Raw genomic sequence first — 14965 nt, 5'->3', positions numbered from 1 at the left:
GTTTTCTGTGTTAAAACTTTATTTTTAAGCTGTCAGAAAACTAGGGCTACAAGCACAATCATGCTCATTAGCAGGTCAGTAAGAGAAGATTTCCTCACAAGCTTTGAGCTGACTGCATCCTGAAAGGCAGACTTGGACACAGCAGTTTCAGAAAGTCCAGGTGTGAGACTAAGTTACCCCAAGGTAGCAGCTGATAGGGAATAAACTCCAAAATAATTAAAAGAAAGCAAACAGGTTTAGTTGTCTGAACAAGGAATTTTAATTTTAGGTCAACTATTGAACTAGGTCAACATCCAGTTCACAATGTCTACAGATAGTGGGCATAGCCAGTCACTACGGTAAGTATATTGAAGCACCAAGCTCCACACAAGACTGTAAAATACATTTTAAACTACTAGTAAGAAAGCTTCTTCAAGTCAACAATACTAATAAAGGGCTGGAGTTTACGGTCTAAGTTTTCACCTTCCAAGCTATTTTAAGACAGCCAATCCATTGCATAAGCAAATCGAACTGCTACATACTGAAACAGAGCAGCAACTGTATTGAACAAATCCTGTAAATAATTCAAGGATACATTGAAACAGTATGGGTAAATTGTAATTTTTTATTGGAAAACAAATATACAACTTGGAATGGATTTGAGGCAAATCGTGCCAGAAGCAGATTTTTTTGAAAATAAGTGGCTAAACAAAGTTTAAAAAGCATAGTAACAAGAGGAGAAAATGTTTTCTGGTACAGGACCAGCAGTACAAAAAAATTGTGTACGAGTACCTGGATAATACACCCGTTTTGCATTAGTGCAACTTTAAAGTTTCATATTGTTGACTGTCAATCGTCCACAACGTTAAGACTCCACATTTCAACAACATGTTACTGGTATGGCCACAAACAAGTTACTATGAAGCAAGTTAGGAGAACAATTTTACAGTGCATTAGCCACATAAATGCTATTCACATGGTTTTGGCCTGCACAAGTCTTCACCCTCAGTCATCAACAGCAGAATCACCTCCTTTACTTACTGGAGAACTGGAGCCATTATCTTGCTTTAACTCAGGAATTGCTAATGCATGGTAAACCCTAACTTACTTTATGTAACTTGTTACATCAGTCATACCAAAGTCTTCTAAAGAAAGCTACTTCTTTAAACAACCCAGATGTTCCCTCATTCAACCAACTCCATCTAACCTTAGATGTGCAGAAGGGCTTAAATATCCAGAGTAAGCCACATGCAACATTTGTTACTTAGATCAATTTTCCAAAAATCAGAACAATGACAGTAAGATAAAGGAGAAAAACATGGAGGAATGGCCTTCTAATTACTATACATGCATATTCTTTTGACAGTAAGGGAAAAACCTTTTACAGATAAGTTACAAACAGAGAAAAGGCAAATAAACAATTTTGTACAAGAAATTTAACACATTCTGTACAATGTCTTCACTTCGCTGTCATCATTTGTACAAACTCTGTAAAAGGAAAGAGTTCATAAGAGTTATTCAGAGAAATCTGAATTGCAAGATCTGAAAAGTAACCTGCCTCACTAGTGCACTGATTGCTGTCTAAAAACTGTTTCCAGTCATATTCAAAAAGCATCCTGAAGACATCTCACTTTTCTACCAGTCATGCCTAAGAACCTCCTTTTAATTAAAAAATTAACAGTCAAAGGCATCTGCTTTTATCAAAAGTCAGTCTCATCACTGAACTGGCAAGGAGACTTCAAAATAAAACACTTCAGGGTCATCTCCCATCAGCCCAGACAGCCACTCTTAGATGCCTTGTCCCTAGGAGATCAGTACGTTCTGCTTAAGTCACAGTCAGCTAATTCAGGCAAGACATGACATCGGCTTGGATTTCAAGGCAGAATAGCTTAAGTCTTGCTAATTCACCTGACCAGCTTTAAGCAGCCAAACCATTACTTATTCACAGCACATGGGGAGTTACTACACAGTATAACTTCACTTTTCTTGCTGAACCGTGGATTTAGTTTGAAGACTTTGTGGTACCTGAAAAGAGAAGCTCCACCTACACCTTGGGAACAATAAAGGGATTACCTGAAAACACCTTAGTTAATGTTTCTCAAGTTGTTTGGAAAGCTAAAATGAAAGCAAGCTTAGTTCTTCTGAGCACCAAGCAAATTGTCTAACAGAACTCATTCTGCCTGCATGACTTCATTTAAGTTTCAACACCACAAAATAAAAAGGTAGTGCTGCAGCCAATTCCTGTGAACTTCATTTAAGGTTTTCTAAAGGTCTTGAAGTTCATGGGCATTTTAGAGGCATTTCTCATTTAATTATTAATTTTAAAAAGCATTAATGAAAGCAAGTGACTTGCTACAGGTCAGTTAATACACTTCCCTGATTTGGTTCAGGATCAACACTCATTAATGAACAAAACATGTTAACAACTCAGCTAGCTTCCTTATTCTAATGGTTAATAACATCATTAGATTTAGAAAGTTGTTTCTTACACTGCACAGTTCAGTTACCTTAGGCACAAAAGCTAGCAATAACTCACTTAGACTTCAGTAGAGGTACACTATGTACATACTAAAAGATGTTAGCTTAGAGAGCTAACAACTGCTGTGAGGATTTCCCTCGGGAACACTGCCCTGTTTAAGCCGGGCATTAACTATCAGCAACACTACAGTCACCAGCATGTAAGGTGCTACACAGTCACAATCTGTTAACAGCTCCTTACCTTCATAGTTTACTTGACCATCACCATCAATGTCTGCTTCCCTAATCATTTCATCAACTTCTTCATCTGTTAGCTTCTCTCCAAGATTTGTCATCACATGGCGAAGTTCTGCAGCACTAATGTAACCATTACCATCCTGCAAAGGAAAAAGATACAAGTCTATTCCAGTCTCCCTAAGGCCCAGTAACTGGAATAAAATATTTCAAAGCAAGTTTAAAAGTTAACAGTTTGAACCACATTTGCACAATGCAAGCAAGAGCTGCAAGCAGATCTTCAGTAGTATTGTCCAGGATCTTAGAGACATTTTAGAAGCAACTTACCCAGCACAGTCTACCTCAGCTGCCCTACCCTGAGACACACATTCCCTCCCCTGACAGAACTACCTTCAGGTGACATACCAGCCAACTCAATCATGGGACAATTTGGCTCAAGTATCTATTTCTTAGAACAGAAGTTGTTTTTCACTTGCTCCACAGAAGCTCAGCATAAAACCACAAGGCCTTCACAGGCCATGTTGACATATTCCATCCTACTTCAGACACTGGCTATCAAAATAGTGGATATGGACTCAAGACTGCTTTGCTCTTCCCCACACTACAAGGCACTTTCTGATTAAAAATGCACCTTGCTTAAGGAGCTGATTAACTGTAGGCACAGTAATTTACTTAGTAAAGACTATGTGAAAGATTTAAAGGATTACCACTTTTAAAAATTCAAGCAATTCCCCTACCAGCCTTGTGCAAGTATTTTAGTACCCAAGCAAGTGAGATAACATAGCAGCTCACTACAATCACCCATCATGACACATTTGGCTTTCAGGCACAGTGCCACAGTACAGTGAACTTGAGCATGACTAGTTCACCTCTAAGTCATAAATAGCAGGACTAGAAATGTCCCCGGTTCAGAGGAAGCTCATTAGAAATCAGTCAGCTTTTCTAACAAAGATTTCTTAAGGGAAACATCTAGTACCTTGTCAAACACACGGAACGCTTCTCTAATTTCTTCTTCGCTATCTGTATCTTTCATTTTTCTTGCCATCATTGTCAGAAATTCTGGAAAGTCAATTGTGCCATTGCCTGCAAGATAATTAGTATGTTAGAAAAACAGGTTTTTCAGTACTTTACTGAATAATTGCTTATTAGTAAAATCTTACCATCGGCATCTACTTCATTGATCATATCCTGTAACTCTGCTTCTGTGGGGTTTTGACCAAGTGATCTCATCACAGTCCCCAACTCCTTTGTAGTTATAGTACCATCACCATCCTTGTCAAATAGTGAAAAAGCTTCTTTGAATTCTGTACAACAACAAAAAGGAGTTAGTCCTTCCAGCTTTCAAACAAAGTTCACTTAATCATGCAAGAGACGTTGGTGTTTATTATTCTAAGTTGAACTTATTCCATGCTCATTAAAAAACTTCATTTTTGAGCTCCATCTGCTAGAACTAACATCAACATGGAATCATCAGCACCTGAAGAACGCACCAGTCCACTAATGCCCACATTTTGACCTATGAAGAGACAGAATATAATCCATTTCAGGAGTACACAGGTATTTCCTCCACCTGTCTTGAACCAGAACCCCTAATACAGAGCTGAAAGGAACACCTATCAGAATGACCCACATCCTAGCAGGATGTGTTTCTTAGGAAAAAGTAGAGATTACATTTAAAGCTTGAAAGTGGTACTCAGAATGCAAATACTGCAGCTTAGTAGCACTTACTGCTACTAACAAACTCATCAACAGAAGACTAATCTGACCAAATGAAAACCAGTTTTGTTTTAACTCACTTCTGCTGGACACGCAACTCTGAACTGTGTACTCTACTTGATGAGACAATACCTACAGGCAGTTTTAATATCTGGCCATACTTGGCTAAAAAGGAGCTTCTGCATCTCTCCATTTGACTTCTGCAGCTCGTCAGTCTGTAACTGTACACAGAACATCTCTCATAACCACTCGCTCAAGGGGAAGAGTCACTGCTCATACTGATTTCAAAAAACTTGCTCCGAAAATTGCTTCAAGCCCTACCATAACTTGGAACAACCTTCCTTAGAACTACTCAATAATAGTTGCAACACTGCTCAACTGTTTTACCTCTCAGTCCCCTACAATAGTTGTATTGTTGCCAGCAATATTAATACAAGCATAACATGTTTAATTGTCCAGTCCAAAAATGGAGCTGGTTTTAATCCATGCCATCTGTTTGTCTTTAGCTATGACCTTAAACTAGTTCACTAGACTGAAGTTCATACAGAAATTACAGTTAAGCATGAAAAACCTCATCTATTCCCTTGTGCAGTTCAGAGCCTTTTACAGCATTCAGGACACCAGATCATGCTCTTGAATTTGTTAGCTAAAAAGCATTAGAAATACACCCAAGAATTAGTTCCTCAACACTGCCAAGCAGGCCAGCTTGCCAGATGGTAGATTTCCCAGTCCAGAGCTAGCCACCATGAAGTGCAGCATGAAGTCATATTTCATCCATTTCATGCTCTGAACCACTGGAGGTGAGGTACAAACTGGAAAATGTTGAAAATGCAGCTACAGAAGTATGCTTTTTACAGCTCTAATGCAGCTCTAACACCAGAGCCACAGTTGAGTCCCACCCAGGGAGGAAAAATTCTTATACATTTCACAGTTTTAAGTGTTTCTAAAGCCTACCCCTGCTGTTTAACACACAAATCATAGCCAGGGTACCTCAGGACCAGAGGAAACAATTCTAAGCCAGGATTTTATAATCACAAAGCAGAAAGAGGCTTTTCCAAACAAGCAGCTACAACCTGTATGCACAGGAACCTGCAAGTAGTCTTCAAGGCTAGCTCCAGTTAGCTTAGAGGCAACAAGTGACTCTGCTGGGCCTTAAGGTTTATGCTAGAGCAGAAAAGGCTCTGGGGTCAAGCCCAGTAGAAATAACCAGAGGCTGTTGACATTCAAAGAACCTCAAAAGATGAACCGTCTTCAGTGAGAGTCAGGTACTCAAAATAATTAGTCCTAACTTCATCCTTAGCATGGGTTAACTACCACTGTAACCCAACAAGAAGCAGGCTGCACAGTACTACTGCATTTTTAAGCAGTTGCTGTATTTAAGTTTATACAAAAATCAATACTTGATTTCTAAAACAAAAAGGTCAGAGAGCAATATATTCTGAATGGAAGACCCACTCAAAGGACAATCTTACCTTTCTTTTACTCAAAGATGAAAAAGGCTGAGAGAATTAGTTACAAATCACACACAAAGGAAGTTATTCAAGGATCAGCAGCATATTCCTGTTTGAGATGCTGCATCAAGTTAGGGATATAATTAAGTCTAACAACTTCTAGGAACCACCTCCAATAATTAGAACACTGGTACCATAAACATACCAGACAATTCACAATGGAACAAGAAAACCTTAGAGTTTGGAGTGAAAGCATCTACAAAATATTTAAGTTTTGTGACTGACTCAACTCTGCTCCTGCAACATGTAACACTTCTGAAATCCCACCATGATCCCACGCAGTAAGGCAAATCCTCCTATTCAACACTGCTTCAGGTCAAACTAAAGGAGAACTCTCCTGTACTGTAAGTATGGCTAATCCATCCAAAACCTGATGATGGTGAGGGGTTCTACTGGCACCTTCGGGCCACCTGTGTGTTCTGAACCTTCCCCTTCTGAAAAGGGGAAGACTACTTCCACACCCTACTAAAGAAAGGCTAATCCCACAGCACTAGCTCAAGCTGTTCTCTCCAACAACAGCTTCAGAGGCATCTCAGCACCACAGCACCCTCCCAGATGGAGCAGCAGGCTTCATTCAGTGAGCTACAATCACTACTCCCACATTCCAACAGCTTAGACAGCTATGCCTGAGCTTTTAAAGGAGAACATCAATTGTTCCCTTCAAATCCACCAGCAGCTCATGACTTAAACATGACTATTTTTACTGTGAAATAAGTTCTAAATAGCTGTTGTGGTCAGATCCCCAGCAGAGAACCAGAGCATACTAAGGAACAAGGCATACCAGAACACCCCACGTAGGCCTGCTTGTTCAGAATCTATTTCAAGACCTCTGAGGTTTGATGGAAACAAGAACAGCTCACTACACCAGTTGCTCTGGGACAAAAGCATCTTCAGGCTTTCCTGACCACTAACACCAAGTAGTTCTGACCTATTTACCTCACTTAATGCAAATCTTAACCAAAGGGATACCCATTCACATGGCTATTGAAGTTCTTCCTGAATTAAATTACAACTACCACTCACATTCTGCACCTACTCAACTTGCAAAGTCAGTCTTTCACATGAAAATGAGTCCAGCAAGTTTTTCACCCCTTTTCAGCCCTGTATGACCAAGGATTTCCAAAGTTTTCGCAGCAGAAAGTAAAAAAAACCTCTGGAATCTTGAACTGCATTCTGATATGTCAGAACAGGTAAGCTTTAAAAACATAGGACAGGTGTCTGCTTTAAGTAGAAGAACAAAGTAATTAAGAAATGGAACACTGTCTCTACCTTTAGTACCAATTTCCTAAGCCCACCTTCAAATCAAAAGCAAGATGCTTCAGATAAACTGGAATGGACTAGCAGGGGCTCAAGACTATCACTCAACTACAATTCTTGTCCAACATCCAACCTGTACCCTCTCAGTCTTCCCATGCAAGGCCCTGGCCTTTAAGCAGTCTGCTTAGTTTTGCTGTTGGACACCTGCAACTCTTCCTAACCACTACTAGGAATAGTTCCTTCAGAGCAACAGTGGGCTCACATCAGGTTATGGTTTGCTTGCAGACATTTGCTTCATGAAATACCACAGCTGAACTGGAAGTGCCAGGCCAGTATTCCTTCCAGAAAGGAAAAAACCCTCTACTCCAGTATGACAAGCTTATTAATACTCCCTTTTGGCTCTGAGCACTACTCTCCTATCATCACTGAATAGCTAACATTTGCACTAATCCTGAGGTAGCGTTAGGAGTAAGCCTCCTGTTTATATTCCATAATCAGCTAGATCAACTAATACAGCCTCAACAGTTGGACTGAAACAATGACCCATTATTGAAAAGGCAGCAGTGACAATTGACAAAACCAGCCCCAACTGATCACAAAACCCTTAAGATATGCAGGCCGCTAACAAAAAAAATCTCCAGTTGAACTAGATTTGGCTTCTGCTTACACGACAGTACCATGGCAACATATAAATAGACTAAGGACTTTCCACAAAGCCACCATTAGTCCCTTAGGAGTTAAAGCAAGCTTCTGAAGTTGAAGTAAGAGCTACGGAAGAATGGTCTTACACTTTGAATTTGGCAATTACAGTAAAGAGCAAACTGCTCATTACAACACTTGTATTTAGCATCTTCAAGAGCTACACCCTAGTTAAATAGCAACACCTCTTAGAGGCTGTTATTTGTATGCTTGATTTGCTGCCATTGGATCAGCTGAATCCTAACACCCTCTAAAATCACTTCACATGACAGCTAGGCACACAGACTTCCAAACATTAACCTTATATGCTCATTATATCAGAAAACCCTAAGTTGTAAAGTGTTCATGGCAAGGCCAAATCCTGCATTACCAATGTATTGCAGCTTTAAGCCATATCAATTACTCAGGTGGAAATCAATCTTCAGAGGGCAGTGACAGATGCTAGTTTGTGCAGCCTGCATGAGAAGGAGACACGATAACCAGACATTTCAGCCACTACTAGGTACCACTGCGAGGGGCCAGGACCAAAACTGAGGAGTTGCATATTTGCTTGGGCATTTCAGAGCAAGTGCCAGGCCTTCAGAACAGTGAAAAGAACATTTATGTCCAGGCACACAAGGCAGTTCCAAATAGGGCATATCAACGGTTGTCATCAGGAAGCCAGTGTCTGCTGTCATCTCAACAGCCAGTCTGAGGCACCTCCACTGACAGGAGACTGCAAACTAAATTCGTTTTGCCTTCTGCTAAAACAAATACTTCAGATTCCCAGTCTTCGCCACAATTTTTTCCCCACTTTGTTTGTACTTCGACAGTTCTGTAGTCAAAGGAAAAAATAGAATCCTGAGTCTGCAATTGAAGTTCTAAGGGTTACCTATTTTAGAGGGCAAAATTTCAAATTCATTGTATCCATGGTTGCTTTACAGAACAGAAGACTAAGATTTAGGCAACAAATAATTCCACAATACTTCCTCAGTATCTAAGAAAGCTAAATATCTTGCATAACATGGACTGTCACTGGATTAAGGGATGTGTCAGGTCAAGTAGGAGTACCAACACAGCATGCAAAAACCTCACCTGCAATCTGCTCTTCTGTCAGTTGATCAGCCTGCAAGAGAAGAGATCATCATCAGTTGTTGCAGAATTTCAGTGCAAAGATACAACTTGTAGAGGCCCCTGAATCTGGTAGCTTTGCTTCAGGATTTACCTCTGACATTCCAAAGTAGTTCTAACGAACAGCGCAATAATCATCAGGATTGCTTGCCAAGAACTGGCAGCCTGTCCTCATTTCCTGACCCTGTAAATATCTGATGCACCCAAATAATGGATTTCCATCTATATTAAACAGCTACCCGAGCAACACTGGCAAACCAAAGGCCTGCAGATCCCTTCAAACCAGATTAAAGAACTCATTAACAACCAGACTATCAGTAGTAATACTTTCACTAAACACTTCACATCTCTATCCTGCAGCAGTAGCCCCACAAATCCGAAGTTTAAGGTAGGTTCCAGTCCCTTCTCAGCAGAGACAATCCTGTAACTAGAAAAACTTCTCTAGAAGAAAGTAACCCCTCAATTAACACCAAGCTTCAGGTAGGTCCAAAACAGTGCAGCAAAACCCGAGTCTACATAATTGGTACCAACAGCTTCTGCCCGATCTGGCAGTTTCAATGCAATTGCAGTTTGAGGTCTCAATTTTTTTTTTTCCAAGCTTACCTACAGATTACAGTGATGTAAAATAGTTTACAGAATCACTAGAAAAATGTTCAGTGCTATAAGGCTTAATATTTTTGCATCAGTAGTAGTTGGGCAAGTACCTGTTTATGCTTTTTGTTCCATCTTGGAACAGCTTCGCATGCACTGAATTTGACAGTTAAAAAAAAAACTGTCTGCAAGAACAAATTCAGAAGAATTTCACTCCTGATAGAACACAAAGGTGTTTGAGAGCAGTGCAAACACCTCCCCTAGGTTTTCAAGTCAACTGATTTCTCAAACAAGGTCAGCATTGCTTCACTGGAGTTGCAGTAACAAGGCAATGTGTTTCTTCAAGGAAGCTCTCTCAAGCTCTTTGCCACACAGACCTCCACTGAAAAATCAACACTTCAAAACATGAGAAAAATACACTCACTGCCTCCTTTTAACACCAGGTTTGTTCCTACTGTGACCATTTTATCAACACCTTATAGTTACTGCAATATCAAGGGCATCATTTTCAATCACTACCTTTGCCTACAAAGGCTGCTCTATACACAATCCTTGTGCTAATGAAATAAAGACATATACACTGTCAATTTTTATTTTTATTATTTTTTTTTTTTTACAAACTTTGATGTACATTTCTACATTAACAGAAAACTGGAAGGTACTAGCTTCTGTTATTCTGCCTATAAAGTTCAATTAGCTGCTTGAGCAACCACATGAGTTAAAATGCTTACAAAAATACGCATACAATGCAGCAACAGCCCAAGATAAAGGCAGCGATAAGTAGTTTCTCAGACTGCCTGTGACTCATCTACTCCAAGAATCAAGATCGTGCTCATGAGCAACTTCTGAAAGAGCAGTCAAGATGCATTTTGGCTATAGACTCCACTTGTTCCTGTTTCAGCAGCTGCATAAGTACTCAATTTTTATGTTTTATTTTAAAATGATATAGTCAAGAACAGCAGCAGCGAGGCTGGTGAGAAAGCCATCAGTTCCTCATTAGGCTCCAGAACACGTGCCTTCTGCTGGTCACTTAACAGAAGCCTAACAGATTGGTGCCTGGCTGGAGTGTATCATTAACACAGACAGACTCATTCCTTTGTGTGGTATTTACATTTTTATTGCTCAAGTGCAGAGAATTATGCGCTACATTTCTGTAGGATATTTTTATCCACCGAAAGCTGTAGATCAGATTTAAGTAGCAAGAACCTAGTTTATTTAGGTCAATACTTATGGGTTACCAAGTTGAGTCACATACTGTTTTATATAAACAGTTTTATATAAAGACGTGACATTAAGCAGTGTTTAAGCTGTTAAGTGTTCCAAACTCTTCCCAAGCCTTCCAGAGCCTTAGAACTCCCTACAGCCATTAACCATGAATTTGGATAAGCTTTGTCACTACCTGCAGCAGGTACAGCAGTCACCAAGAGCACCAGGCTTACTGGAAGCCACAGGTAGCCGGCAGTTGCAAGATAAGCTGGGAGGTGGGGCGAGGCTGAACAAACACCATCTGTGCTCCGCAGCGCCAGGCTCTGCAGGGAGCACTGCGCAACAGCAGCGAGAGGCGGGGCCGGCAGCGCAGCCCCGGCCCTCCCCGCACGCCGCCCGGCTGCGGCCTCGAATCCGCGCAGGGTGCCCGGCTCCCGGCCCCTACGCGGGGCACCCGCGGTGGCTCGGCCCGGCCTCGGGGCTGTGCCGGGGCGGCTGCCCCGGGGCTCGGACTCTTAACGCGCTCCTTCCCGGGGAGGAGATCCACCTGCACGCCGCCTCCTCCTCTGAGGGAAGGGGGGAAGCCGTCACAGCTTTCGCATCGCCTCCTCCAATCTGCACTGCAGCAGCTCCATTTTGCCTGCAGTACCTCCCACCTCCTATTCCGCCCAGGGCCTGACAAAGAGCCGGAGCTGCCATGGGAAGGTGGGGAAATGCCGCGGGTGCAGCGGCTCCAGCATGCGCAGCCCCTAGAGGTGGTGCTGCATCGCAGTGCGAGCTGCCATGCAGCAACCGCTCCTGCGACCCTCGGCAGCTTCAAGCCTCACCACCACCCGACAGAGCTGGTAGCTAACCACACAGATACCTGCCAAAACTGGGCATTTTTGGTACGCTTAGCTGGTGTTAGGTCTGAATGAGCAGCTTTGTTCCAGCATTAACTGAAGGAACACGAACTAGGAAGGCTAGCAGATAAGAGCTGAAATTATAACGCTTGAGCTTGCTCTGGGAGCAAAGTATCCTGCTTTATCTAGCATGTGCAGCATTGGACAACGTGTCCACAGGTTTAGCCAGTCTGGTCTGTCAAGACCAATACCCATGTAACCACATCCAGAGTGCCACTGCGCCTCCTGGACACACCCATTTCTAGATAGACCTTACTTGAAGATACTCCATTTTTGGTTCTCTACAGATGGCCACAACCAGCACGGCCTTTTGCTGCTAGATTCACCACTCTTTCCTTTACAGCTTGCTGCTTGCATTCACAACTGAAGCGAAGGAACAAATTCAGGCTTCTGTTCACCTGATTTATTTAATTTAAGCAGTTCAAAAAACGCATTAAGGGCCCATCTCTCGTGTTACGCAGCAAGTCCATAACGATCCGATTCCTTAAAAGCACGTAATGAATGAAAAGAAGTCGATTCCACTACACTGCATCTTCTTTTAATGCAGAAATAGCAGTAAGTGGTCACTGGCACTGCTTTTGTGAACCGTTCTTTTCGTTACATGTTTCAATATCCCCTTCCTTTAGTGAGAAGCTAAGCCTGTACCGTTTATGCTACACTGGAAGGAATTCTCCAATTCCACCGCGTTCTAATTCGACAGAGAACATCAGAACGCTGAGCACACGTTCTGCTAGGCACACCAAACCCTGCTTCACCATGAAAACACAGTGCCCAACAGGGGAAAACCAAAACCCATTTAAAAAAAAAAAAAAACAATATATATTAAAAAAAATAAGCATCCCTCGTTCCAGAGCAGCACAAGAGCGGCTGGGGAGCTCGGCGACAGCCCCGGCGGGGGCAGCTGCCGCAGCGAGGCTCGCTCCCTCCCCTCCCTCCCTCCCCTCAGCAGCAGCAGCACGCCGCCGGCAGCCGCAGTGCGAGCGGGCGCGGCAGCCCGGCATGGCCGGAGCCGTGGGGCAGGAAGCAACGAGGGCGCGGGGCCGCTGCCGCCGTGGCAGGCTCCGTGCGTGCCCTCCCCCCCCTGCCCCGGGTCCCCTCCCCGGGCGGACCGTTAGCAGCCGTTGTGCCTCCCCCCCTCCCACCCCCCCACCCGCAGCCATGGCGCCCGAGCCGAGCGGCCGTTGAGCCGTTTGAATTTTGAATCCGCACCAACGCCCCGCGGCGGGAAGGGCGCCCGGGGCGGGATGCGGCGGCCACCACCGCTCCCTCCTCCGCCCCCCCGGCCCCTCACAGCACCACAGCACCCCGCGGCCGCCGACCACCCTCACCGTGACCCCCCCCCCCACCGTTACCACCCCCCGCCCCCCCCCCCAGCCCCAAAGGCGGCCGGGCAGCGCCCCGCAGGACCCCGCCGCGCCCCCCCTCACCCCCCGCACGCTCACCATGGTGTCTCGGCCCGGCTGCGGGGTGCGGAGGACGCGGAGGGCTGCACGGGGCGCACGAGCAAGCTGCCCGCTCGACGGCTCGCCTCACACTGAGCCCTGCCCGCCCGCCGCCCCTGCCTCATAAACCGCCTCACCGCCCGCCCGGATCGCTCCGCGCCGCTCCCTCTCCGCCGGGGGAACGGCGCCGCGAAACGAGTCCCGGCTCCCCCCCGCGCTGCCCATGCGGGCCCTCCCGCACCCCCGTCGCCGCCTCCCCGCACCCCCGCGGTGCACCCCGGAGAGGCGAGGAGGGACCGGGGTGTGTGTGTGTGGGGGGCCCCGCTCGCCACGAGGCCGGGCGTGAAGGGAGGGAAGAGGGGAGGGAGGGGGGGGGTGAGGGACTACTTTTCCCGGCGGAGGAGGATTCTAGAAAAAAGCCGCGTCGCGCAGGGACTCCGCTGGGCGCGCGCTGATTGGCGGGTTCGTACCTGCAATGCGTCACTGGGACACGCGCAGCCCGGGCCGGCCGCCGCCTCCCCTCCCCCCGCCCGCAGTGCGCGGGGCACGGCCCGGCCCGGCCCGGCCCGAGGGGCAGCGGCACGGGGCGGGACGGGGATGGAGGGGATGGGATGGGACGGGGCTGGGCACCACGGCACGGCCCGGCACGGCACAGCCAGCACGGGGAGGGATGGGGGAGGCCTCCCTGCCCTGCCCCTGCGCCTGGGGAGCGCAGGGGGTGGCTGCCCCTGAGGCAAAATGGCCGGTCCCGCTGCGGGGTGCGGCGGGGGGATGCAGCCCGGTGCTCGCCTCACGGGGCTGCCTGCAGGCACACACGGGGACACAGCAAATGGAGCTGAACACGGCCCAAGCAAGGCCGCCCGGCATCCCTGAGGAACACAGCGCTGGGCTGGGGACCGCAATTCACCGTTAAGCCTCGTGTCCCAAGCCTGACTTTGTGACACAAGCCCAAACACAAATTGCCCGTCACCGTGCTGTGAAAGCAGCTCCCACTCCGTGCAGGCATCCCCGAGGTGGCACACGGTGCTTACAGTACAGCTCCCTGTACCCCACAGGCAGGGCAGCAGCTCCCGGGTGGCACAGACACCCTGCTCCTCTGCCGTGGCAGCCCCCGGGGCCCGCAGGCCATATAAACAGGCTGCATGTGAGGGGGAGCTTGGGGGAAAATTCTGTGATTTTTGCCCTCTGAATGTGAACCACAATTCTCGGGCCTGCTCTCTGTGGAGCTGACCCGGTGCCCGCTGGATTGAGGAGCAAAGGAAACCCAGGACAAGTCCTCCTTGCTGGCAGTGTGCGGGGACTCCTCCTCAACCCCAGCGCCTCTCAGCCTCTCCTCCTTACCTTATGGTCATTGAGAACATAGAAAACAACGTTATACTTCAACTTGGCCTCAAGTCTTGAAACCTGAAGTTGCTGTTTTGTGATCCTTCAGCTTTTCAGGCCTCCGTCCCGCTTAAACACGTTCATAGCCTCAAAACCAAGCACATCCCCACCAGCATCCTTTCCAACTCCGGTAACGCTTTTTTAAACGTGTAACACATGCCTAGGTGAGGAAAATACTTTTCAGAGAAAGCAATAAATGCCCACACCATTGCCATGCACGCCTCCTCGCGCCTCTGCAACACAAAACAGCAGCAGTCAGTCCTCCCTCACCTGTGGCCAGCCCGTGCTCCATGCAAGCAGTTTTCCTCCTCCCTGTGCCCCCTGAAGGATTGCTCTGATGTTCCCAACATCTTTGCAGTCCCAGAGGCATGAATCACTGCAGGCAAGTTCTTGACCAAAAAAATCATCACCCCCTCCCTCCCTCCCAGCTCTGGGATAAAAGCGGCATAGCAGCGCT

At 45.9% G+C, this 14965-nt stretch overlaps 1 protein-coding gene across 1 annotated transcript; it reads right to left on the bottom strand.

The window, feature by feature from the left end:
• Positions 1-584: 584 nt before the first annotated feature.
• On the bottom strand, positions 585-13287 carry CALM2 (calmodulin 2). Its single transcript, XM_027454066.3, has 6 exons — positions 13126-13287; positions 8949-8979; positions 3852-3995; positions 3668-3774; positions 2699-2834; positions 585-1467 (listed from the first exon to the last, which is right to left on the bottom strand). The coding sequence occupies exons 1-6, from the start codon at positions 13126-13128 to the stop codon at positions 1439-1441; spliced, it is 450 nt and encodes a 149-aa protein (XP_027309867.1). The 5' UTR covers positions 13129-13287; the 3' UTR covers positions 585-1438.
• Positions 13288-14965: the final 1678 nt, after the last annotated feature.

Source organism: Anas platyrhynchos, chromosome 3 (genome assembly GCF_047663525.1).
Source record: "Anas platyrhynchos isolate ZD024472 breed Pekin duck chromosome 3, IASCAAS_PekinDuck_T2T, whole genome shotgun sequence".
Taxonomy (NCBI): domain Eukaryota; kingdom Metazoa; phylum Chordata; class Aves; order Anseriformes; family Anatidae; genus Anas; species Anas platyrhynchos.
This window is presented reverse-complemented; position numbering and strand designations above follow the sequence as displayed.